Raw genomic sequence first — 25,435 nt, 5'->3', positions numbered from 1 at the left:
TTTTTTATAAAGCAGATAAAATGGAAAAGGACAAAGAATATTATAAATACTGTGAATAGAGGAGGGAAAGATGTTTTTGTTTTTGTTAAAGAGGTCATCTCTAAATAAAAGCAGTTGACAAATTTACTTAGACCACAAAAAAAAACAAAAAAAAAAACCAACCTGTGCATTTGAAATTTGTGTAAAATTTAAGATTGGGACTGGTGAAGTTAAAGCCCTGAACATAAAGAGGGCTGAACACAGGTTGTGAAACAGGACATGCTGTCATTGATTAAACAGGAAGACACATTTATAAATTTCTGTGAATTTCTGTTGTATTTCATGTAAAACAAAAAGCTTGACTGATCGTCTCTTCTAGGTATTTTTCAGCAGCTATATATATTATTGCTTAGCTACAAACTAATTATGTCCATCATCAGCAAACAAGACTTATGACCAAAAAAGGCTACAGCTGAGAAACTCTGTGTCCAGAAGCGTATATATAATGCAGTGTCAGAGTCATTTCTGTCTTAATATCTGAGCCTGAACACATCAAGGCCCAAGAAGCTGAACCTGCCTGTAGCTGTACAGACATCGCCCAGGGTTGCTGAATAGCAGACAACACTCTTAAGTAAAAGGTGAGAACTAATTATTTTCATGTGAATTAAGATTTATGGATTGTTTAAATGCACAGTTGTTAACATTTAAAGTGGATAAAGTTTTTCAAACAGTTTAATGACAAAAATGGATGTTGTTCAGTAGTTTTAGGACAACTTTGATAAAAGGTTTTGATCCACTTTAAATGCTGACTACTGTAGGTAAAAATATTTGGTTGCCTAGATAAAAAGCCCAGCTTATATGAAAAATTATATCCTATATGAATATATACTTTCCTTAAAGGTAAAAAATGGTATACAACTCTTTATAAAACTAGAAATAGAAGTTCTGAGAGAGCTTTGCTTCATTAGATAGTAAGAAAATGTTATATATAAGGTATTTTTGTGTTTGCTGTGTTTGTAGGAGATCAAAATCTGCTGTAAAATCAGCACAGCAGACGTGTGTGTTCATCTGACCTGCAGTCTGTTCATGTGAGTCAATCTTTACCTCGCTTCTCAATCAATTACCATCCTGAATGATGGAGACATTTGACATAAGTTGTTTTTGTGCACATTGTTTTAGTCTGATCAGAGGAGAAAGTCCATTACATACATTGAGATTTTCCAGTTTTTTATAGTTTAAGAAATTTAAATAGTTGACATTTGTAGTAGACTGTGAATGTGAAATTTACATAGTAACAGAATAAAGTTTATAATAAAGCCAGCGTCTTTTAAAGAGCGATCCTTAACATACTTAATAACCCAAAACCACATGTTTATAAGATACGAATAATGTTTATAAAGTATTATGAGAAATGAAAGCTTCAACATTAATCCAAAAAAAAATTACATGAGTATAATCAGCAGGATCTGATAAATGTGAAATAGTTTTATTAAAGCATTCACAACAACAGCATTTAACTCAATGTCAATTTTTGTATAGACAAATGTAAGGGTTACCTTAAGGGTACCACCCCAGTGATGGGTCATTTGTACCCTAAAAGGTACAATTTTGTACCTTTTTTCTGAGAGTGTAGGGTAAACAATATGAACTAAGTGATGTTTCTGTAGTCTTATTTGTAAGGGTAAAATGAGTTAATGACAATAGGAGTCCAGTTTACATTATTAAATATATTGTTCCAGTGAAAATAGTGAAAAATAACGTAAGGCACAGGAGTATTTTCTTGTAAGATTGGAGACGGGATTGCGCAGAGGTGAACTGCGCATGACAGAAACAGCTGCGCTTTATAAAGCCGATCCTGAAGTCGCGACGCAGAGCTGAAGCTGATTACCAAGAGCTGTGAGCGTCTATTTGAGAGAAGTAAGTTCTGAATCTTTCCTTACTTGTTTGAGATCCTTGAAATATGCATACATTTAGAAATAATGGTGTAGTTGGTTATAAATAAACTCAAAAGTGAATGGCTTGTTGTGAGTAACGGTGTGTGTCATTATACAGAGTGATTAAGCGTGATTTCAGTCTCTTTTCTGTATTGTTCCGTACTAATGAATATGTAAAGGATCATTATTTACAACATAAATAATTTACTGGTGCAAGTTATTGTGATATTACATATGCTAAACTATTATAATTGTTAAATAACAGTAAATGAAAGTAAATAAAACTTAAAACGTATCACATTAGGGTTTTTTTCTCCATATTTTTCGTTTGTGTTTCATGTTTACTATATGCCACACCCTAAGTTTCGACTTTTGTGTGTAGAAGCTTAATAGACGTTTTTCATTTGTTTTCATTCACATTTTCATTATTAATTACGACCTTAAATGGCGAAAATAGATTAATTTAGGCTTATTTTATTTGAAAAAAAAAACAGGTGATCAAAGCTGCGTCAGTTTTCCCCTTAACAAACACACAAAGTTGATTAATGTTTGAACTTTTTATCAAAGTGTCGAAATGTCAACACTAAATAAACAGCTGCAGCCAAATATGAACAAAATAATATAACAGAATGGGCTAACATATGAACAAAACAGCTCAGAGATAGTCTGTTACTTTCTTAAATAAAGAAAACGTTTGTCCGCCCATCATTATCTTTAAAATGGGTTTATTTGTACATGAAAACAACAGCAGCAGCATAATAATGGATGTCACGTTTTACTGGGGTAAAACTAATTGCGAAATCGAAAGTGAAACTGTAAAAGGGTTCCGTTTGGTCAAGCTTAATGATAGACACATTCAGCTTAATGATAGACACATTCAGCTAGAACTGCAATGTTTACAGCAATGTTGGAAAATCTGTCGTTAATCTACACAGTAAACATGACCAAACAGAACCCTTTTGAATGGTTTCACTTTCGGTTTCGCGATTATGTGCTGCAGACTACGCCCATTCACACACAGCTTTACAAGACCTACCTTACTGCAGTGTCTATTGTTGGTGCTGCTGGAGACTGCCAAGTGAACATAACAGAGAACTGGCTTCCCCTCAAGCAGGAAATATAGCCTCTCATGCAGGTCAGCCTGTGGTCAGTTCTCTTTTACAGCATGCGCTTAAAATAAATCACAGGTTAGCATATTACATATGCTAAACTATTATTATTGTTAAATAACAGTAAATGAAAGTAAATAAAACTTAAAACGTATCACATTAGGGTTTTTTTCTCCATATTTTTCGTTTGTGTTTCATGTTTACTATATGCCACACCCTAAGTTTCGACTTTTGTGTGTAGAAGCTTAATAGACGTTTTTCATTTGTTTTCATTCACATTTTCATTATTAATTACGACCTTAAATGGCGAAAATAGATTAATTTAGGCTTATTTTATTTGAAAAAAACAGGTGATCAAAGCTGCGTCAGTTTTCCCGTTCACAAACACACAAAGAGGATTAATGTTTGATCCTTTTATCAAAGTGTCGAAATGTCAACACTAAATAAACAGGACATTTGTGTTCAAACAGCCAAAAATGAACAAACTAATATAACAGAATAGGCTAAACTATGAATAAAACAGCTCAGTCTCTGTTAACTTTCTTAAATAGACAAAACGTTTGTCCACCCATCATTATCTTTAAAATGGGTTTATTTGTACGTGAAAACAACAGCAGCAGCATAATAATGGATGTCACGTTTTACTGCGGTAAAACTAATCGCAAAATCGAAAGTGAAACTGTAAAAGGGTTCCGTTTGGTCAAGCTTAATGATGGACACATTTAGCTAGAACTGCAATGTTTACAGCAATGTTGGACAACATGCATTTCTTAGCTGAAAGCGTCTGTCGTTAATCTACACAGTACACATGAACAAACGGAACCCTTTTGAATGGTTTCACTTTCGGTTTCGCGATTATGTGCTGCAGACTACGCCCATCCACACACAGCTTCACAAGACCCACCATACTGCAGTGTCTATTGTTTGTGCTGCTGGAGACTGCCAAGTGAACATAACAGAGAACTGGCAAGAGGAAATAAGCGCCTGTGGTCAGTTCTCTTCTACAGCATGCATTTAAAATGAATGACAGGTTGTTTATTTAGCTTGGAAATAATATGTGTTTAGTGGAGGACTAGTTTTTATGTAAATCAGCTCATGGGACATGGTTGTGATGTGCACTAATATTATAAGTAGTTTTGATGTATTCCTTGGTAATTGTTCGCTGTGCTGCTTATGACTTGCATTTGTTTGGAATACAGATAGACATGATCATTGGTGGACTGGGACAAAAATTCCGACCACATTATCACATTAGACCACATTACCACACTGACACAGCCCCACCCACGGACACGCACATTCACTACTTAAATTGGTGTACAGATGGTGAAATAATATAAGCAGTATGATATGTAATAGATATTTACGATCCATTTCTGACAAATAGCTTGTGTTGCACTTACTGTTTGTTTGACATTCTTTGCCAGATTTTGATTACGTCTGGTAATCTCTGATTCGGTCAGCCCATCTCAAAACCAGCTGGCTAATATTAATAATATTATTATTGTTTCAATTATCATCATCATCATATTCACATCTTGCAAGAGATAATAACAGCCTGCATGTAAAAACAATACATGTAAAAAATAAATAAACAAATAAATAAAACTGACCGGCCCACATTTAAAAAATGGTCCGGCCCTTCTGGCATTTGCCAGAATTGGCAGATGGCCAATCTGCCCCAGGACATGATGTTGATGGATGGATGGATGGATGGATGGATGGATAGATAGATAGATAGATAGATAGATAGATAGATAGATAGATAGATAGATAGATAGATAGATAGATAGATAGATAGATAGATAGATAGATAGATAGATAGATATACAATGCTTTGCTTCATTGAATAGTAATAACACATTATATAATGTGTGTGTGTGTGTGTGTGTGTGTGTGTGTGTGTGTGTGTGTGTGTGTGTTTGTAGGAGAGCAAAAGCTGGTGTAAAATCTTTCCAGCAGACGTGTGTGTTCATCTGACCTTCAGTCTGTTCATGTGAGTCAATCTTTACCTCACTTCTCAATCAGTTATCATCCTGAATGAAGGAGACATTTGACATCAAGTTGTTTTTTCCTGTACTTGTCAGCCTGATCAGAGGAGAAGATTCTTGAAGAAGCTGAAGAAGTGAAGCTGAATTACACAAGAGCTCTTTCTGTTGCTGAACTTTGTGTCCAGATTTCATCATGATGAAGACAGTCTCAAGAGGAGACTCCAGGTCAAAACCTTTCGGGGGGGATTATCCTCCTGACAACTATTTAGACGACATGGCCGAGTGTTTGTCATTTTACTTTAACAGGTTTCAGTGGTTAGTAGTTAAAAATGAGATTGAAGAGACCTGTGACATTAAAAACCAGCATTTATGGTCAGATGAAGACATTATACGAGCTTTAGTAGAAATAGAGAGAATGGAAAAACTACACGATGACAGAATAAAACTATGGGCTTGTGTGGTAACGTTTCAGATAATGGAAAGGTCGGATTATGAGAAGCATAAATCATCAGAAGCTCAGTCTAGTCTGACTGATGCAGCGCAGCCGTTTGGCACTGTGACCCCTGATCTATCCCACAGACCAGCGGACAGAGCATCTCAGAGGGGTTATTCAGCCATCGGCATCAAGATCCCACTCTCAGAACTGTTTGGTCATGAAGCCACCTCTGAGCAAGCTGTAACAATCCCATCAGAGTATAAATTAACTGATGGATGTCCTTCAAGAAGAAAAATTAGCAGAAGAAAGTCTTATGTCTCGTCATACAATGAAAACACCAATAATGCTGATTGGGTGTTTGAGATACTGAACAAGCAGACTTTAGCTCAGAATTATACGGGAACTGGAAGGTTTCCTGAATGTGAGATAGACGAAGACTATGATAAAGGTCATCTTGCTGCGGCTCGCAATCACAGGTGGTGTAAAGAAGCCTTTAAAGACACTTTTGATCTCATCAACATGTCACCGCAGCTCACTGAGTTAAATAATTGCATGTGGAAATCTTTAGAGTATAGGTGTCGTAAAAAAGCAAAGGATAACAATATCCGTAACGTCCACGTGTACACTGGAACAATTATACTAGATTCAGGATCTGTAGGACAGAGCGGAAACAAGAAAGCGGTGCCAGATTACTTCTATAAAGTGATTATTGAGGAGACAGATGGGACGGTATCAAAGCCAGTGTGCTATCTGATTTATAATGACAAAGATAAAATAAAACATGATCTCGAAACGAGGGAACATGGGCGAGACTTTCTAACCCAAAGATACAGAATTCACATTGAGAACACTGAGAATGAAAATATCGGGAACATTGAGCACACTGAGAAAACTGAGGACATTAAGAACATTAAGCGCATCATTGGCAAAATCTTTGTAAGGCCTGCTCAGATGTACACCGATGAGATCAGGAGTGTGACGTGGACAGGAGAAGGTGATGGAGAAACTTTACATAGTGTTCACATTGAAGTCAGAATGAGCATCCCTAAATAATCAGCAACGTATAATAATAATGATTCGACAGTCAGTGGTGGAAAGAGTACTGAAAAAGCATACTTAAGTAAAATTACCATTACTTGCATAAAAATGTAGTGCAAGTAGAGTAAAAGTACCTGTTGTAAATATTACTCAGAGTAGGAGTAAAAAGTAGCCCTTTTAAAAGTACTCAAGAGTAGTGAGTAGTGAGTATTATGCTGTTAAAAGTTGATGCATTTACATGTCATTTGTGTATGTGTGTGTAAGCCTAACATCCTGTAGTGCATGTAGTTATTGCCCAGCAGGCACACAATGTCATAATCATGTAATATTAGGTTAGATTTAGGTTGTGATGTCAGGTGACCAAAATTAGTCTAAATTAGTCTAAGGACAACATTATTTTGTTGTCCAATAATGACATCAAATAATGTTGATATTTGGTTGATTTTAGGTTGTTAGAAAGTGATTAAAACAACCCGGGCTCATTGTGGAAACGTAGCCCTGGGGACGTTTCTGCGGACCGCGATTTACGTCCCGGGAGGTACGTATTTGAGCGGTTTTTGTTTTCGCAGATTGGCGAGAGGCCGATGTGCGCGCTTTTTCGCGTCTCGGGCGCCTCTCGGGAGCGCGCGCCGTTCGCGCCCGCGCTGTTCTCGCGCGAAAAGCCGCCCTCCTCTTCCTTCTCCTTCTCTAAACCCAAGCGACGGTTTGCAAAAGCAATCCAGAAAAAAAAAAAAGCAAAAGCCCTCGTCTTCGATTTCGACCGCGTTTTCGGATCCCGCCGCATTCTCGCTCTTATTTTTCGGATTCTGTTTTTCATATTACCTGATTTCCGGAACCTGCTGTTCCCTGGATGCGATCCCGGTCGTCGTCCCTGCGGCCGGCTCCTCCTTCTCCAGGGCCTCCGCTCCGCCGACGCAACGCTGTGCCCTAAGCGGACAAACTGGTTGCATCGGGAAAGCCCTCAACTTGGAGGCGAGCCGTCGACCGGCGAGCGCGAAGAGGAGGAGCGGAGCGGCGCCACACCACCCCGCAGTGTTCGCTCGAAAAAAACTAAATGCGGCCTTACGTACCTCCGGCCACGTAAATCGTGGTCTCCAGAAACGTCCGCGGGTCTACGTTTCCAGAATGAGCTTGGGTTGGATTAAAATCCAATATGGAGCCAACATCTTAAACAGACAACATATTGACGTCAAATACTGACATTTATTCATCAGTTATGGCAAACAAAATTCAACGTCTGATAGAGGTCATAGTGGTAACGTCATTAGACGTTGATATCTGGTTGGTTTTAGGTTGGACGTTGGACAGAGACATCGGGCTGACGTTGAGTTCTGATGTAAACCCGATTTTTTTTTTTGAAGGAAAGTAGTGAGAGTAAAAGTGCAGATAGTGCACTAAAAATGTACTCAAGTGAGAGTAAAAGTACACATTTTTAAAACTACTCAGTAAATTACAATTCCTGAGAAAAAGTCATTAGTTACAGTAATTTGAGTATTTGTAATTAGTTACTTTACACCACTGCTGACAGTGAAGCGATTCAAGCTTATTTGTATAGTGCTTTCTACAATGTAATTATTATTGTTAACAGCATTATTGTTTCAAAGCGGCTTTACAAAAGGTGCACAGTAATGCATTACAATCAAATTAAGTTAAAGTTACCATCAAATGTAAGTTATTATATACAGACACGGTTAACCTGTAGTTATATAGTATATACAGTTTAAGTCAGAATTATTAGCCCCTGTTTAACTTTTTCTTCAATTTCTGTGTAATGGAGAAGATTGTTTTCAGCACATTTCTAATCATAATAGTGTTAATAACTCATCTCTAATAACTGATTTATTTTGTCTTTGCCATGATGACAGTAAATACTATTAGACTAGATATTCATCAAAACACTTCTATACAGCTTAAAGTGACATTTAAAGGCTTAACTAGGTTAACTAGGCAGGTTAGGGTAATTAGGCAAGTCATTGTATAATGATGGTTTGTTCTGTAGACTATTGGGAAAAAATATAGCTTAAAGGGGCTAATAATATTGACCCTAAAATGTTTTTTTTTTTAATTAAAACTGCTTTTATTCTGGTTGAAATAAAACAAATAAGACTTTCTCCAGGTGAAAAATTATTATCAGACATACTGTGAAAATTTCCTGGCTCTGTTCTACATCATTTGGGAAATATTTAAAAAAAAAAAAAAGAAAAAAAATTAAATGGGGGCTAACAATTCCGAATTCAACTGTAGGTGATGTTTATGTGTAGATGACGTATATTTGTGTATTAAGTGTTGTCCTGAAAGTCCTTGATGGTTGGTATCATCTCTATGTATATGTTGTCCTGGAACACAAGAGAATGATTATTTATGCGAGTCTGCTGTGAATTCACTAGTGGTTAATAAGTGAGAGAGAGTGTAACTAATTCAATTAGATTTAAGTTTATTCAACCTGGGCTCATCGTGGAAACGTAGCCCCGCGGACGTTTCTGGAGACCCCAAAATACGTCCCGGGAGGTTCGTATTTGTGCAGTTTTTGTTTTTGAGAATCTACGAGAGGCTGCTGTGCCGCGCTTTTTCACGTCTCGAACGCCTCTCGGGAGCGCGCGCCGTTCGCGTCCATGCTGTTCTCGTGCGAAAAGCCGCCGGAGGCCGCTATCGAGCGACCGTATGTCAGGCTGAACGACTGGCCGAATGACTGAACGATCAACTCGGCGACCCAGCCGCCCTCCTCCTCATCCTTCCCTAAACCCAAACGACGATTTACAAAAGCTATCCAGAAATGAAAAGCAAAAGCCCTTGTCCGATTTTGACCAAGTTTTCGGATTTCGCCGCATTCTCGTCCCGTCATGAACTCGTTCGCTTTTATTTTTTGGATTCTGTTTTTCATCTTACCTGATTTCTGGAACCGCCGCCAACGTAACACAATGAGCGGACAAACTGGTTGCGGCAGAAAAGCATTCCACACGGAGGTGAGCGAGCAGTCGGTCGCAGTCGGCCGCAGTCGGCGAGTGCGAAGAAGCGGAGCAGCGTCAGACCGCCCTGCAGTGTTCGCTCAAAAATACCAAATGCAGCCATACGTACCTCCAGCCACGTAAATCGCAGTCTCCAGAAATGTCCGCGGGGCTACGTTTTCAGAATGAGCTTGGGTTGTGTTTATTAGTATAGCGCTGCTCACAATAATTATTGTTTTAAATCAGCATTAAAGGTGCACCTTATCGCATTACAATCAAAATTAGAAAAGTTAAGGATATTAGCTACCATAACCTCATTAGTTACTAATAACTTTAACTAATTAATTAGAAACTGATCGCTTTTAACAGTTAAAGTTATTCTATAAGCACAGTTAACCTGCAGTTATACAGTAAAGGTGCTGTCCATGTGTGTATGTTCAATTAAGTGTATTTGTGTATTAGGTGTATGTATTGTCCTCGAATTTTAACAGAAATAAAGGGGACCAAACCTGACTCAACTAAACTCTTGTATTTGTTTATTTTGTTTTTTCGAGGAGAATGTCTTTAAATGGAGATCCTGCCAGCCATGACTAAAGTGCATTCAAAGGTTTAATTTGCGTTTTATCTGGGCTGCGTCCGAAACGGCATACTTCCATACTATATTGTACGCTAAAATCAGTATGCGAGCCGAGTAGTATGTCAGTATGCGAGAAGTACCCGGATGAAATTCTGGAGTTCGCATCCCATGCATGCTGCGCTATCCCATGATGCCCTGCGAGAGAATTCATGAATGGAAGTAAAGTGACGCAACTGACGCAGGTAGGTCACGTGTCCATAACAAAATGGCGGATGTAGTACGTCCGAATTCCATTCATACGTCTCCCATTCATACTGTATAGAACGTACTTTTTAACGGCCGAGTAGTACATTTAAATTCAAATGCAGTACCTACTGAGTTGTAGGCGGTTTTAGACGCAGCCCTGGGGCCTCATGTACTAAGACTTGCGTGGAAATCATACTAAAACATTGCGTGAGCACAAAGCTGTAAATGTGCGTACGCAGAAAAAAATTCAGATATATGAAACACTGCGTACGCCGAATCTCACGCATATTCTTTTGTACATCTGAATGAACGTAAAACTGAGCGCAACATGCACGAGCACAAAACCCCTCCCTGCCTCCTCCCCCATATGAATATGCTAATGACTCTACTTTGGCAAAACCAAGCAAAGGCAAAAGCAAGCAAAAAGAGAAACTTTGAACAGAATGTGAATTGGAGGTGCTGCTTTCGGAGGTAGACCGGAGAAAAGCGGTGTTATTTGCACGTTTGTTTTTCGGAATTAACAACAAAAGAAAAAAAAATAGAGTGGGAGAGTTTAGCTGATGCGGTTAACACAGTTGTGTCTGAACATCGCACTGAGTGAATTAAAAAAGAAATGGTGTGATTTATAGGTGTAAAATATTGCAGTACACTTAATAGTCTTAGTGGCGCAGCTCGTAAGATGCATGTCAACATGTTTTGACACGTTTGAGCACAAACTCGGTTCGAATCCAGCGTCTGATGAACTCATTCTACTTTTCCCCCATTACATATCAGATTTTGCCAACTATTTATCACGAGGAAGACAAGTAGGAATCATTAATAAGTTTGTGCATCATATTTTATTTGCACATTTATTGAATGGAAATGTTTCTGATTCACGCATGCAAATTCATCTTCAGATAGTGTCTTTATAGCAATGTGTGTGCAGTAGATCGCTCAGATTACATTGGGAAAACAGGCGACCGCTGCAAATTGTGCTTTAATGTTTAGCTGGTCAACTGTATGGTATGGAAACCTTATATACCTGCTAGATGAACCCGTCTCATACAGCTGCCATTGCAAGACTCAGACATTTTGTAGAGAGCAATTTAACACAACTGCCTCTAGGAGTCGCCAATGGAAATAAAACAGACACGCACAAAAAATGTGCGTACGCCTGCCAGAAAGCTGCCGTGAAGTTGCGCACATTCCCACATTCAGTTCATTGTTAGTAAATCCAAACGTGAGCGATTCTGAGCGTGAAACCTGGCGTACGCAAAGTTTTTGTGCGTACGCAGCGTTGATACATGAGGCCCCTGGTCTTTTGTTTCAGCAAGGTTTATAGAGCACTCTTATAACGGCAAATCTGTGCCAAAAACAATCGAGTCAATTGGTGCTTTTGAAAACACTATTGGTTGGAATTAGTGACGGGGGTGGGCGGGTCAGTCAGTGCTTTTGAAAACACTATCGGTTGGGTTTAGGGAAGGGTGTGGGTGGGTTAATCGGTCCTGCCAGCCTTAATTAAAGCACATTCAAAGGTTTAGTTAGCATTTTGTGAAGTTTAAATTTAAACTAATTTTGAGAGGAGCACGTGCTCATGATTGACCCAGCTGGCCCACATTAGCTAATCAGGATCATCCAATCAAAGGATCGCAAGTCACTTTATATATCCTCATTTCCTTTCTACAACTATCCTAACCCCCCCCCCCCCCCCCCCACAGTCCAAAGACATGCCGTACAGGTGAATTGGGTAGGCTAAATTGCCCTTAGTGTATGAGTGTGTGTGAATGTGTGTGTGGATGTTTCCCAGAGATGGCTTGCAAAAAACGTGCTGGATAAGTTGGCGGTTCATTCCGCTGTGGCGATCCCGGATTAATAAAGGGACTGAGCCGACAAGAAAATGAATGAATGAATGAATATTAGACCATTATTATCTCACTCAAAAATTACTAAAGTATAACTAGTGCTAGTTCTGTTCATGCTCACTGTTATGGTTAATAAATCATTCAGATGGATTAAAATTTAAATTTCTTCGGTCAGACTCTGTGAGCTGATGAAACAAAGTATTTTGATTTCTGTCATCTTTTGTTCATTTTGTAATATGTTTTCAGCGCCTATTTGAATTTTCTTTGCAGTTATTTTATGTCTAATTCTGCAAATTCATGTTAAACACTACTTTGAGACATTGTTCACAGCTAAATGTTGAATGATTTTTGTGATAATATAAGAGCAGTTAAAACAGAGCGGTCAATTTTGACCGGGAACACTAAAGCAAGGGGCAGGATGTGAACACGACAGGAGGGTTAACTTTTTTATTTTGTGTGGAAAATATTTTATTCACAAACAAAAATTCTGGAATTTGCAGTCTTCTTTTTCACATTTTTAATTGAAATTGATGTTTTTAATAAATCTCTTAGACTTGTTAAAAATAAGTAAAGTGATAGATTCTTGGATTATTATGACAATTATTTTGGATTTATCACGGATACATAAGTTCTTATTTCCTTTTGCTGTATTTGTGTTAATAATGTATCTGTTTAATTGCTATTATTACTATTTCTCTTCTTTCTTTTAACAGTTTTATGTATATTTATAATATTTTAACCTGCTCTGTTAAGGTATTATCATTGTTACTATCATTTTTTTTGTGTCAGATTGGAATTTGCATGTTTGTTATTAAAGTCAATAAAAAAAAACTTTTAAGTAAATGTTGAAGCTGAATTGACTCTTGTCTCTGTAAGTTATTACAATCTGCATCAGTAATTTTTACAGCGCGCATGTGCTCCCTCTAGTGGCCATCAGCGAACATGAGGTGAACTGCGCATGACAGAAACAGCTGCGCTTCATAAAGTAGTCACGACGCAGAGCTGAAGCTGATTATCAAGAGCTGTGAGCGTCCATTTGAGAAAAGTGAGTTCTGAATATTTCCTTACTTGTTTGAGATCCTTTAAATATGCATTTAGAAATAGTGAAGTAGTAGGTTTATTTAAAAAAAGGGTGTAAACTAGTTCATAGGACATGGTTGTAATGTGTGCTGGAATTTTGAGTATTTACATTGCAGTCTTTTGTCAAGTTCTGTTGTAGTTCTAGTTTATTAAATTTTTTTTTTTTGGTTAAAGAATTATGTTTTAATTGCTTACAGATCAGTTTGCTATGTAGTCTTTTTGTAAAGTGTTGTTCTCCTAGCCGGCGATGACTTGCATTTTTTTTTTTTAATCAGACAGCCTAGATAGATAGATAGATAGATAGATAGATGGATGGATGGACGGACGGACGGACGGACGGACGGACGGTTGGATGGATGGATGGATGGATGGATGGATGGATGGATAGACAGACAGACAGACAGACAGACAGACAGACAGACAGATAGATAGATAGATAGATAGATAGATAGATAGATAGATAGATGGATGGATGGATGCAGGCCCGGCGCTACGGGGGGGCAAAGGGGGGCATTGCCCCCTTAGAAAGATTTTGTGCCCCCCCCAGTTTTTATAAAGGATTGTTCACTCAAACTTAAAATTCTTTCTGTAATTAATTATTAACACCCCCGTCTTTCCAACCTTAAGAACACACATTTAAATATTTTAAAATATATGACATAGCAATTGAATTATGAAAATGGTGAGATTAAAGCTAGTCCTATAGTTCAGAGATCCGGTCCCCGCGTCAGGTCTGGTGCGCCCGTAAATAGCCTTTAAAACGCACACACGCCGATGGAGGCGCACTCAACTCACAAGGGAGAAAAGTGGATGACATGATAGGAGCAGCTTAATTCATTACATGTTTTGGTTAACTAATTATTTAAACACAACTCTCTTGAGCTCTAAAAGGAAAAAACACATAAGAAATTTGCTGTTAAATTAATTTTAGCAGAGACGCAACTGCCAGTCATTTATTAGTTCGGGAAGATGTAGCCTAATAAAAATGTTTTAAATAAAACAAATAGTTTACTGCACAGTCCCACAGTAGACTACACTATAAATAATATTTTAATTTATTTATTAATATTATTATTAATATTATTACAATTAAACTAAAATTGACAACGCAGAACCCTTTGAATGTTTGCTTTCGTTTTGCTAAAAAGCGCACTTTTACAGTTGTGTAGAGAAACATCCCATTATGCAGCAGCAGTCAAGGTATAACACATAATACATGCCTTTTGCGTTTATTAAGTCAAGTTTGCAGTGTTATAAATGGAATATAGTGCTTAAGTGGATTTATCGCAGATCAACCGAGAAACCTCACGTGCTGCAGGTAGGCAGAATGATAATCTTTTAAAAATATGTCATTTATGCTATACTGCTTTTTGCTCATGCAAAATTAAACAACATAAAATATATTGTAGATCTATTTTAAGAGCTAAAATACAACATATCGAGTTTGTTTTGACTTGTAGCTCATGGCCCTAAAATGAAAATAACCTGAAAACAAGCTATAAAAGGCTTAATAAGTAAAATAATTAATAAATAAAAATACGGGTAGGCTTAGTAACCTAATGGTTTATGATGGTTTACAATATCACGAAAAAACACACTTATAATAGCCTAAGATAAATCTGTTTTTACATTTAAAATTCTGAAAAAAAGTTATATAGCATGTTGAGTTGTGTGTTATCCGTGCCAAAATTTAACCAATTTTCACGGTAATAACATGTGAATTTTGGTATCTTTTTTTGGCTACACTAATGCCTTAAAATGAAACTTTTAAATGACATTAGATTGTAACATTTAGCTTTTCCCTGACACTGATGTTGGTTGGATAATATAGGCTACGTGAAGCGTGATGACTCGGTTAAGCTGATTTTACTATATTTATTTACCGGTTAAATGAATAGTCTGATCGTGGGTCAGCTTGCATGTGTGGGCATAATTTGACGTCTTTACCTAAAACTTTTAACATTCATATGCCTGTCATTTAAAATAAAACGGAAATAAGTAGAATAACATATGATTTAAAGCACTCGTTTGGCACTGAAGCCATCATCCGTCTGCATTAATAAGCGGTATGCATTACTATCGTTAATAAAATTCGAATAGCGAAACTACATATTGTTATTACTATTAAAACGTAGCATATATTACTGCCTTAGGTCAGTAACTTAGGCAGTAATGCAAAGTAATAATAAATGTGAATAAATAGCCTAAATGAAAGAAACAAGAGACCAAAATGAGTCACCAGGGGCCTCATGTATCAATGCTGCGTACGCACAAAAACTTTGCGTACGCCAGGTTTCACGCTCAGAATCGCTCACGTTTGGATTTACTAACAATGAACTGAACGTGGGAATGTGCGCAGGTTCACGGCAGCTTTCTGGCAGGCGTACGCACATTTTTTGTGCGTGTCTGTTTTATTTCCATTGGCGACTCCTAGAGGCAGTTGTGTTAAATTCCTCTCTACAAAGTGTCTGAGCCTTGCAATGGCAGCTGTATGAGACGGGTTCATATAGTAGGTATGTAAGATTTCCATACCATACAGTTGACCAGCTAAACATTAAAGCACAATTTGCAGCGGTCGCCTGTTTTCCCAATGTAATCTGAGCGATCTACCGCACGCACATTGCTATAAAGACACTATCTGAAGATGAATTTGCATGCGTGAATCAGAAACATTTCCATTCAATAGATGTGCAAATAAAATATGATGCACAAACTTATTGATGATTCCTACTTGTCTTTCTGTTGATAAATAGTGGGCAAAATCTGATATGTAGCGGGGAAAAAAAGAAGAAAGAGTTCATCAGACGCTAGATTCGAACCGAGTTCATGCTCGAACGTGTCAAAACATGATCATGCGCGTCTTACGAGCGCGCCACTGAAACTACTAAGTGTACTGTAACAGTTTACAGATATAAACCACACTATTTCTTTTTTTAATGCACTCAGTGCGATGTTCAGACCCAACTGTGTTAACCGTATCAGCTAAACTCTCCCACTCTATTTTTTTCTTTTGTTGTTAATTCCGGTCTACCTCCGAAAGCAGCACCTCCAATTCACATTCTGTTCAAAGTTTCTCTTTTTGCTTGATTTTGCCGTTGCTTTTTCGTTGGGTTTTGCCATTAGCATAGTCATTAGCATATTCATACGGGGGAGGAGGCAGGGAGGGGTTTTGTGCTCGTGCATGTTGCGCTCAGTTTCACGTTCATTCAGATGTACAAAAGAATATGCGTGAGATTCGGCGTACGCAGTGTTTCATACATCTGAATTTTTTTCTGCGTACGCACATTTACAGCTTTGTGCGTACGCAATGTTTTAGTAAGATTTCCACGCAAGTCTTCGTACATGAGGCCCCAGGTCTAGTGCCCCCCTATGGATTTAAAGTGCCCCCTCAGTTTTGACTTCCTGGCGCCGGGCCTGGATGGATGGATGGATGGATGGTTGGATGGATGGATGGATGGATGGATGGTTGGATGGATGGATGGATGGATGGATGGATGGATAGATAGATAGATAGATAGATAGATAGATAGATAGATAGATAGATAGATAGATAGATAGATAGATAGATAGATAGATAGATAGATAGACAGACAGACGGACAGACGGACGGACGGACGGACGGATAGATAGATAGATAGACTGACAGACATACATTTTCACCATTGCATCATTAATACTAAAACACAATAAAGTATGTGTGATTATAAAACTCCCGAAAATAAATAAGATACAAGTCCTGAAAGTGCTTTACTTCATTGAATAATGAGAATGCATTATAAAATGTGTTATTGTGTGTGTGTGTGTGTGTGTGTGTGTGTGTGTGTTTGTTTGTTTGTAGGAGAGCAACTGGTGTAAAATCAGCACAGCAGAAGTGTGTGTTCATCTGACCTTCAGTCTGTTCATGTGAGTCAGTCATGAACTCACTTTTCAATCAGTTACCATTCTGAATGAAGGAAAGAAAATTGACATTGGGTTGTTTTTTTCTGTCGTTGTCAGCCTGGTCAGATCACTGCAGAAATTAAAGAAGTGAAGCTAAATCACACAAGAGCTCTTTCTGTTCCTCAACTCCAGACTCAATCAAGATGGCGTCAGTCCTAAGTGGCTTCAGAACAACTCCTCCAAGGAGGGAAGATCCTCCTGATTATTTAGATGACATGGCTGAGGGTTTGCTCTTTTTTTTTAATCGGTTTCAGTGGTTTGAAGTTAAAAGTGAGATTGAAAAGACTTGCGGCATTAAAACAGAGCATTTGTGGTCAGTTGATGAAATTAGACGAGCTTGGGAAATTGCGTCAATACAAGAAGATCACACCAGAAAGCAGTGGGCCTGTGTGATAACGTTTGAGATGATGGAAAGGTTGAGTTTTGATGAAGAGGCAGAAGACCCATCTGGTAGCCCAGCAGATAGATCAACTAAAAGCCATGCAAAACCAATGATTCAGTCGAAAACTGATGAGAAAGCTGAGCAGGGGGTTGGTTTTCATGCCATTAAACGCAAACAAGCAGCAGATTTATCTGTAAGTAAAACAGCTCTGGATAGTCAGTTTGTAAGTTCTCCAGCTATCGGCGTAAAAATCCCACTCACAGAGAAGTTTGGTAGGAAAGCCACCTCTGAACAAACTGAAACAGTCACATCTGCCTATAAATTAATAGATGGATGCCCTTCAAGAAAAGAGATAAGGAACAAAAAAGCATACGTCACGTCATACGACGAACACACCAATAATGCCGAATGGGTGTATGAGATATTAAACCACGAGACTTTAGTTAAGAATTATGTAGTATCTTGTCATTTTGCCAAATCCCTAAATATCCAAGGCTACGATCGCGGTCATCTTGCTGCGGCAGCCAATCACAGGTGGTGTCAGGAAGTCCTTAAAGACACTTTTGAAAACTCTAACATGTCACCGCAGGACCCTAAGTTAAACAGAATCACGTGGAAAGCAATAGAGAATATGTGTCGCGATAAGATAAATGAAAGCAATATCCGTAACGTCCACGTGTACACTGGACCAATACTAGACTCGAAATTAGCAACCCAAAGAAGCAAAGTGTCAACTAAGGCAGTGCCGGATTACTTCTATAAGGTGATTATTGAGGAAAATCATGACGGCACAGTGTCAGAGCCGATCTGCTATGTGATTTACAATAACAAAGATAAAATAATAGAAGACCTTAAGCAGAGAAAGGAGACTAAAGAACCAATGCATGACTTTCTAAGGAGGTACAAGAAATCAGTGAAGGATCTTGAGAATAACTCAGGGCTGAGCTTCTGTATGTGGTCTGTTCAGATACACAGAGATGAAATCAGGCATGTGACGTGGACTGGACAAGACGCAAGTGGAGAATCACGTAGTGCTACAGTTAAGGTCAGAATTAGCATCCCGAAAGTATCAGCACTAAATGTTGCTGATGATGATCTGGCAGAGTACAGTCAATCACTGAGGCTGAAGTAGACACACACTGTGAAAAAAATCCCAACCCAGGCTCATTCTGAAAACGTAGTCCCATGGACGTTTCTGGAGACCACGAAACATGTCCTGGGTGGTACGTATGGCTGCATTTCATTTTTTAAGCGAACGAGACAGGGCGGTGTGACGCTGTTCCCTTTCGCGCTTACCGGCTGACTGCTTACCTCCGTATGGAGGGCTTACCCGCCGCAACCAGTTTGTCCAGTCAGCTTATCGTGTACGTCAGCAGACTTCAGATACAAAGAGGAGGAGTTGATCGCGGCGACCGGGGAAGAGCGGTTCCAGAAATCAGGTAAGACAAAAACAAAATCCAAAAAATAATGAAAGAATAAATAAAGAACGTGGCGAAATCCGAAAACGTGGTAAAAAATCAGACGAGGGCTTTTTTTCTTCTGGACGGCTTTTGTAAATTGTTGGTTGGGTTTAGAGAAGTAAGCGGGCGGGTGGGTAAATTGATAAAATTGGTTGGGTTTAGGGAAGGAGGAGGGTGGGTCAGCTGATTGGCCGGTTGCACAGTCAATCATTCAGTCGGTCAGACAGTGGCCTCTGGTGGATTCACGCGAGAACAGTGCGGGCGCGAACCGCATTCGCAAGAGACATTTGAGATAAGGAAAAGCTCACACATTGGCCTCTCGTCAACGCGCGAAAACAAAACCTGCAAAAATACGTACCTCCCTGGATGTATTTAACGGTCTCCAGAAACATCCACAGGACTACGTTTTCAGAATGAGCCTGGGTTGAAAAATTCCCAGTAAAAAAATAACAATTTCTGCCAACTGCCTAGCAAGACTCAGAACACCCTAGAAACTGCCTAGCAATGCTTTAGCAACTACCTAGCAACCACTCAGAAAAACCCTGGCAACTGCCAAGAAATGCTTTAGCAACTACCTAGCAACTATCTTAGCAGTGACTAGAAACAAATAAGAACATAGGGCGGGAGGATATTGCAAAGAAAATATCATGATATAATGTTTCATATCATTCGATATCATAAGTAAAGGAACTAACCATCATTATTCAAATACACACTGCAACATTACAGCTTGTGAAGTTGGATGACTACATTTACCCCTATGCTAAAAACCCGTTCAGATGGTGAGCTAGTGGCTGGGATGCACAAGAAAAGAAACCAAAAAGCCACTCTGGTGACGTCCTTATATTTTTTTTCGTCCTTACAATTTCCTCACTGTAAGGTAGAAGATCTGCGCGGGACTAAATTTTAAATCCCGCCCACACCCGCCAGGTTTTAGACCGAACTTGACCGCTCCCGCTTCTGTTCAGCATTCATTGTCCCGCTACCTAACCCGCTCCATTCCCATTAACAAAATCGAAAACCACCCAGCTATACAGAGTCCAGACAGCCTATCTGTATATACACAAACACACACACACACACACACACACACACACAGCAGCAAGCATGCCAAGCAAGTGACACACACAGACAGCAACATCACGCTCTCTCATTCGCACACACACACACATACACACACACACACACACACACACACACACACACACACACACACAGACAGACAGCAACAAACAAGCTAAACGCAGCATCATGCTGTCTCATTCACACACATACAGACGCGTGCTCGCTCGCTCGGGAGTCGGGAGCGGTATTGTTAGACCGCCCGCTCCCGTCCAAAAATACACCAGTTACCGACAGCTCCCACGCTTTATTTGGAAATTTATTCCCGCGCCGAAAGAAATCTGGTCAGGTCCCGCGGCTGTACCTGCAGACCTCTATTATACGGGACTCGGTGTCACATGTGTTGTTATTCTAACCTGAAGTGACAAGCGTGACCACGTGGATTCCTTAACTAATGGACTTTGTGCTCGCGCACCCCCTGTGAATATATGGGAGTTTTCTGGGAGAAATAGCAAAACGGGAGGGTGGTGGGATATGCGTCTGATATGGGTCTTGTAACTAGGAACTCATCAAGCGTTTTCTCAGAGGATGACAAACAGACAAACTTAGATGCACTCAGTAGGTCAGAAAGCCATGTGTGTGTAGACTATCCTGTCACAAAATGCGGCGAAAATTAAACATGACGGTCAGCAATAGTTTGCTTGCAGTGTTCACACACAGAGAGCAGCATTCACAGCGGATCTTTTATTCCATAATATTGTAGTGATGTTAACGTAAACTGAGTAACTTAGAAATCATTTTGACTATAAGGTCTGTCTTTAAACACTGAAAGAGTACTGCTGACCATACAAACTATAACTTTGCCATGTGAATGAACAAAGAAAGGGCGCTGATCACACACACACTTATCAAATCTGTAGACAGGGCAATCAACACATACTGGAGCTGCGTCTTTTTTTAAATGGGACGAGCAGCAAATCCAGATTTCACCATTTCCAGATGCAAAAAGCTCTCAAGTAAAAAATGTTCTGTGCAAACGTATTTCTGCCGCGCGTCGCATGCACTGATCCACACGTGAGTCCAGCTGCGCTCTCATAGCGGGAAAATGAAAACAAAACCTTCACTGCAGCACATTATAAAAGCATCTCTGACGACCCGTATCTCCAAACAATTCTTATTCTTGTCCCACTTCTTTTGGCAACACAACATGTCGTCTCTCTGCTGTCTGAACACTGTTTCAGGTGCCGTCTTCGAAGCTATCATGCATATTAATGAAGTTGCATGCATACTCAATAGAGCATGCTGATTGCTTTGAACCAAGCCAAACTCATGAATCAATGCAGCACACTCAGAGACGTAATACGGCACTCCCAGGTACAGACGTCCAGTCTACACGCTGGAATACACGCTAAGATCTCATTGTAACGGTTGCAGGTTTGTGCGCTTCTCCGGAGTGTATGTTTGATCATGTGGGTTTGTTTTGTTTTGGTTGTCCATGTGGATTTGTTATGCTCACGTGTTATGACGACACTCAGTTGGTCTGATTAGTTCGCCAGCTGAGGCTCATCATGGTGCCTATATCTGTGCGATGCTTTTGTGTGTCTGTGTCAGTTCGTTACTATCACTTATGTTTGTGCTGTCTGTGCTCAGGCCCTGAGGAGTTTGTATGGATCTGGTTTCCCCGTTCTGTTCCTGTCCTGTGTTCTTCGTTTATCTAGGCTGGCACTATTTGTTTTATTGTCAGATTCTAATAAACATTGTCACTTGCATTTGGATCCTCTCTGACTCTCATTCGAAACGTTACACTCATGGCCGTGACGCAGCTCCAAAAATTCGTTTTAAACTGGAAGTATGAATTTGCTCGAAATAACGCAAAAACAACCAATTTTCGCTTTTTTGTGAAATATGTATGTCCTAATAGTGTTTTTAGCAGTGTGGGACACATACGACTGTCAACCGCTCAGAACATGTGTTTTGGTGTTTCGTGACACTTTAAACTCATTGCGCACCATGAATGTGACGTCATCGCTGTGTTTGCAGAAGTTCGCTTCGCGCGCGACATGATTTCCGCTGGCAGAGTATGGCGTTATTTCACTGACAAATGCCGTAAGCACAGTTTTGTAAGTCGGGAGCGCATTCGTGTAATACAAGCAAGGGAATCTCTTTGCTCACGCGGCGGTTCCCTCTGTTTGTGAACAAAACTGCTCGCGAGCTCTCGAAACACTGGCTGCTCACGTGCGAATGATCTGCTCTCGCTCCGCCAGGCGATGCAGACTCACAATTTTTCCTTTCAAGCTTTTACTCTCCAGAGATGCTTCAGCATACTGTAGTATTAAGAATAGTGAACTGATAAAATGAAATACAGTGTAGTTTTACTACAGTAAAGTGTGGTGAATTGTAGTATAATATACCCTATATTGTAAAAAAAAAAAAAAACACAGCACTGGGTAATTTGTTTATATTACACTTGTTGTGTTACCATAGCAACTATAGTATTACCACAACTGATTAATTGAAGCACTTTACTGTGCTTTACAAAACACTGTACAGCAGAGAGTAGTTCACTTTATTTTAGTGATAAAATGAATAGTTCAGTAGGCTATAATACCTTATCAAGTTCCTTATTTTCTATTACAGTTACATTTCTGCTTGCATTTGTTATATTTAAATGTTTTTTATTTTTTATTTTATTACTATGGTGCGTCTTTTGGATGTTTTATAAGAGTTTTTAAAATAAAACAATTCTCTTCTCTTTAAGTGTTTGAAATTGGAAATATCTCATCATATAGAACACAGCCAAAAATGTGATGGTTTATTAGATTAAAAATGTAATATGTAAGTCTATTTTAGTATTTTGGTTATTGGTGTCACATAACCAGCAATCTGTTTCTGAAAGATCGCTGGCATACTACACATGTCATTCATGAACTACATATCCCAGCATGCCTTTGCACAAACCAGTCACCATTAATCACAAACAGCTGAATATCGTCATCATCAATGGTTTGGACTATACACATTGCACACACCAGTCAAGGCGGAATCTTTGTTTGTCAGTACCTGTATGGTTTCAGAGAGTGTCGCCCTGTTTAGTCTTTCTAGTTATGTTTTGATGATTGTTTTGTAACTTTTTGTACTTTGATCATCGCTTTGTTTTTGCATTTTTCGATGCCCTTCATGATACCTGAGTTCTTGTTTTTTGACCTCATTTGTTTTTGCCTGCACAAATAATCTTTTTCATTAAAAATTGCATTTGGATCCAACCTCTTGTCTTCGCTCCCTTGACATCCGGTGACAATTGGTAATAAAAAGTGTACTAATATAAATCATTTCAAAAAGCACGAAAGGAGGAGGGAACAGTGTACTGAGAGCGTGCAAGAAAATGTGTGCATGAGCAGTGCATATTTGAGAGTAGAGCTGGGCGATATGGCAAAAAAAATTATCACGATAATTCAGTCGATATCGATGTTTATCACGATAAACTTAAAATCTTTATATCTATCAATTTTATAAGATTTTCAGTATGGCAATTGCTTTGCGCAGCGGATTTTTTGCATTTAGTAAAATGTTTTAGCGGTCTGACAATATAAATAATAAAATAATAAACAAAAGAACAATCTTAATTCAGCATTCAAGTTTTCAACAACCAAAGACATTACAAGTTATTGGATATTATTGTTCAACATCAGAAAAAAATAATAAACCCGGTTTGGAACAAGTAAAGGTGAGTTAATGGTCACAGAATTTTCAGTTTTGGATGAACTCTTCTTTTAGTGGCGAGTATTAGGGTGAAATATACTTTCTTATTTTTTATTTAGGGATGCTAAGGATTACCTGATGATCTACTTGATGATCAATTGATTGTCAATAGCACTTTAATCAATAGACCTTATCTATGACTGATTAAACATGGACATGTAAAGGTTTAGTTATGCTTTGCGGTGTGAGACAGAGATCTGCGCGGGACTAAATTTTGAATCCCGCTCCCGCCCGCACTAGCCAGGTTTTAGCCCGAACCCGACCGCTCCCGCTTATATTAAGCATTTGTTGTCCCGCTGCCCGACCAGCCCCGTTTTCTGCCCACCGCACCCGATCCCGCTAAAGAGCGGGGGAGAATAAAACTGAAAATCCCCCAGCTATACAGTCCAGACATCCAAGCTGTCTGTATAAACACACACACACACAGCACCAAGCACACACACACAGTCAAAGCTCTCTCTCTCATACGCGCGCGCACTAACACACACACAAGCACCAAGCAGACACACAGGCGTTTGCTGTTATATCAACTCAAAGGCTTGTAATACCATGTATCAAGTACCAATGTAATACCAAAAGGTTTTATATAAAGTTAAATAAATACTGAGTCGCGCCAGCTCCGGGCCGCAGTTCACATTACTCTCGGGCCGATTCTGCCACATCTGGCCCGAATCGAGCAGTGAATCCACAAGCATCCAGCCCGAGTCCGGCAGCCGGAGCTGGGCCGAGTGGTAAGTCTCCGGCAGGCGTCCCAAATTAAACCTGTTACCGACCGCTCCCGCGATTTATTCAGAAGTTTATTCCCGCGCCGCAGAAATCTGGTCAGGTCCTGCGGCGCCAATGTAGACCTCTAATGTGAGACACGTCCATGCATTACATAATCAAGTGTGTTGTTTACCTTATGCAGTCACCCTCTTGACATGCTCATAGTTGGACGCATAATGCGCAGATCTCCGTTATATCCACGGATATTTTAACTAAATTTGTTTGACAGACTAGCACAAATAGGCCCATGCAAACTCTTATTTTACATTTTACATTTACGTGTGTTATTTTAGGCTGCAAAATGCTTGCGCAACGTTACGCATAGTGCGTAAATATTATCGAGCAATTATAGAACTGTCATTATTGTTTTATCAAAAAAAATTATATTGTGATAATTATCGATATCGAATTATCGCCCAGCCCTATTTGAGAGTGAGAAAATAAAAGGCGAAAGTATAAATCAGCATTAAGATGTTTGTTTTTTCTGTAGTTCAATGGCGCACCTAACCTGTCTTTAGTACTGTTAAATTTAAATAAATTTATTTTACCACTAATTTTGTGTTGTACATTTTCTCTCGCGTGTTCTTGACATTGCGATATAGGTCTTAAATTTAATACTTAATTGTCTTAAAAAGGTCTTAAAAAGTCTTAAATTTGACATTAGGATATCTGCAGAAACCCTGTGTGTGACGCCATTCGAGGATAAAACAGTACCTCTCTGGACAGATATTTAAAACATGAAGCAATCGCTTGCCTTTTTTAATGTCTAATCATCGTGTTTAACCCCGCCCCTTTTTGCAGCACCGTACGACAGAATTTCCCTCTCACAAATTCTATTGTGACCGCAGCTTTAAAGAAAAAGAGACACAAACCCTCCATGGTCACTGGT

The 25,435-nt window shown here is 39.1% G+C and overlaps 2 protein-coding genes and 1 long non-coding RNA gene across 7 annotated transcripts in view; 2 read left to right on the top strand and 1 right to left on the bottom strand.

Annotated features, from left to right (window-relative positions):
- The window catches only part of engl (endoglin, like), a 449,904-nt gene that overhangs the window by 279,814 nt on the left and 144,655 nt on the right, over positions 1–25,435 (top strand). The gene's annotated exons all lie outside the window — the stretch shown is intronic.
- LOC101885345 (uncharacterized) lies at positions 1,850–19,759 on the top strand. Of its 4 annotated transcripts, none has more exons than XR_015480218.1 (4): positions 1,850–1,896; positions 4,951–5,018; positions 5,110–7,577; positions 9,584–9,955. XR_015480218.1 is itself a non-coding variant. In XM_087243650.1 (4 exons), the coding sequence occupies exon 4, from the start codon at positions 17,262–17,264 to the stop codon at positions 18,630–18,632; it is 1,371 nt and encodes a 456-aa protein (XP_087099776.1). In that variant the 5' UTR covers positions 1,850–1,896; positions 13,027–13,144; positions 17,018–17,082; positions 17,176–17,261; the 3' UTR covers positions 18,633–19,759. The 4 variants fall into 4 exon arrangements, 2 of the variants coding, with proteins under 2 accessions (XP_087099776.1, XP_087099777.1); XR_015480217.1 differs by having other exon boundaries at positions 5,110–8,941; positions 9,591–9,955; XM_087243650.1 differs by lacking the exons at positions 4,951–5,018; positions 5,110–7,577; positions 9,584–9,955 and adding exons at positions 13,027–13,144; positions 17,018–17,082; positions 17,176–19,759.
- Positions 20,155–25,095, bottom strand: LOC147845439 (uncharacterized). The gene is made up of 3 exons (XR_015480338.1): positions 21,827–25,095; positions 20,624–21,437; positions 20,155–20,363 (listed from the first exon to the last, which is right to left on the bottom strand). It is a non-coding gene; the product is annotated as an uncharacterized LOC147845439 (long non-coding RNA).

The sequence above is a fragment of the Danio rerio genome, chromosome 3, assembly GCF_052040795.2.
Source record: "Danio rerio strain M-AB ecotype USA chromosome 3, GRCz13ab, whole genome shotgun sequence".
Classification (NCBI taxonomy): Eukaryota; Metazoa; Chordata; class Actinopteri; order Cypriniformes; family Danionidae; genus Danio; species Danio rerio.
Note: the sequence above shows the minus strand (reverse complement) of the source record. Positions and strands in the feature narration are given on the sequence as shown.

Excerpts from the sequence above, each read along its gene's own strand:
- LOC101885345 (XM_087243650.1), top strand. The coding sequence starts at position 17,262 with ATGGCGTCAGTCCTAAGTGGCTTCAGAACAACTCCTCCAAGGAGGGAA.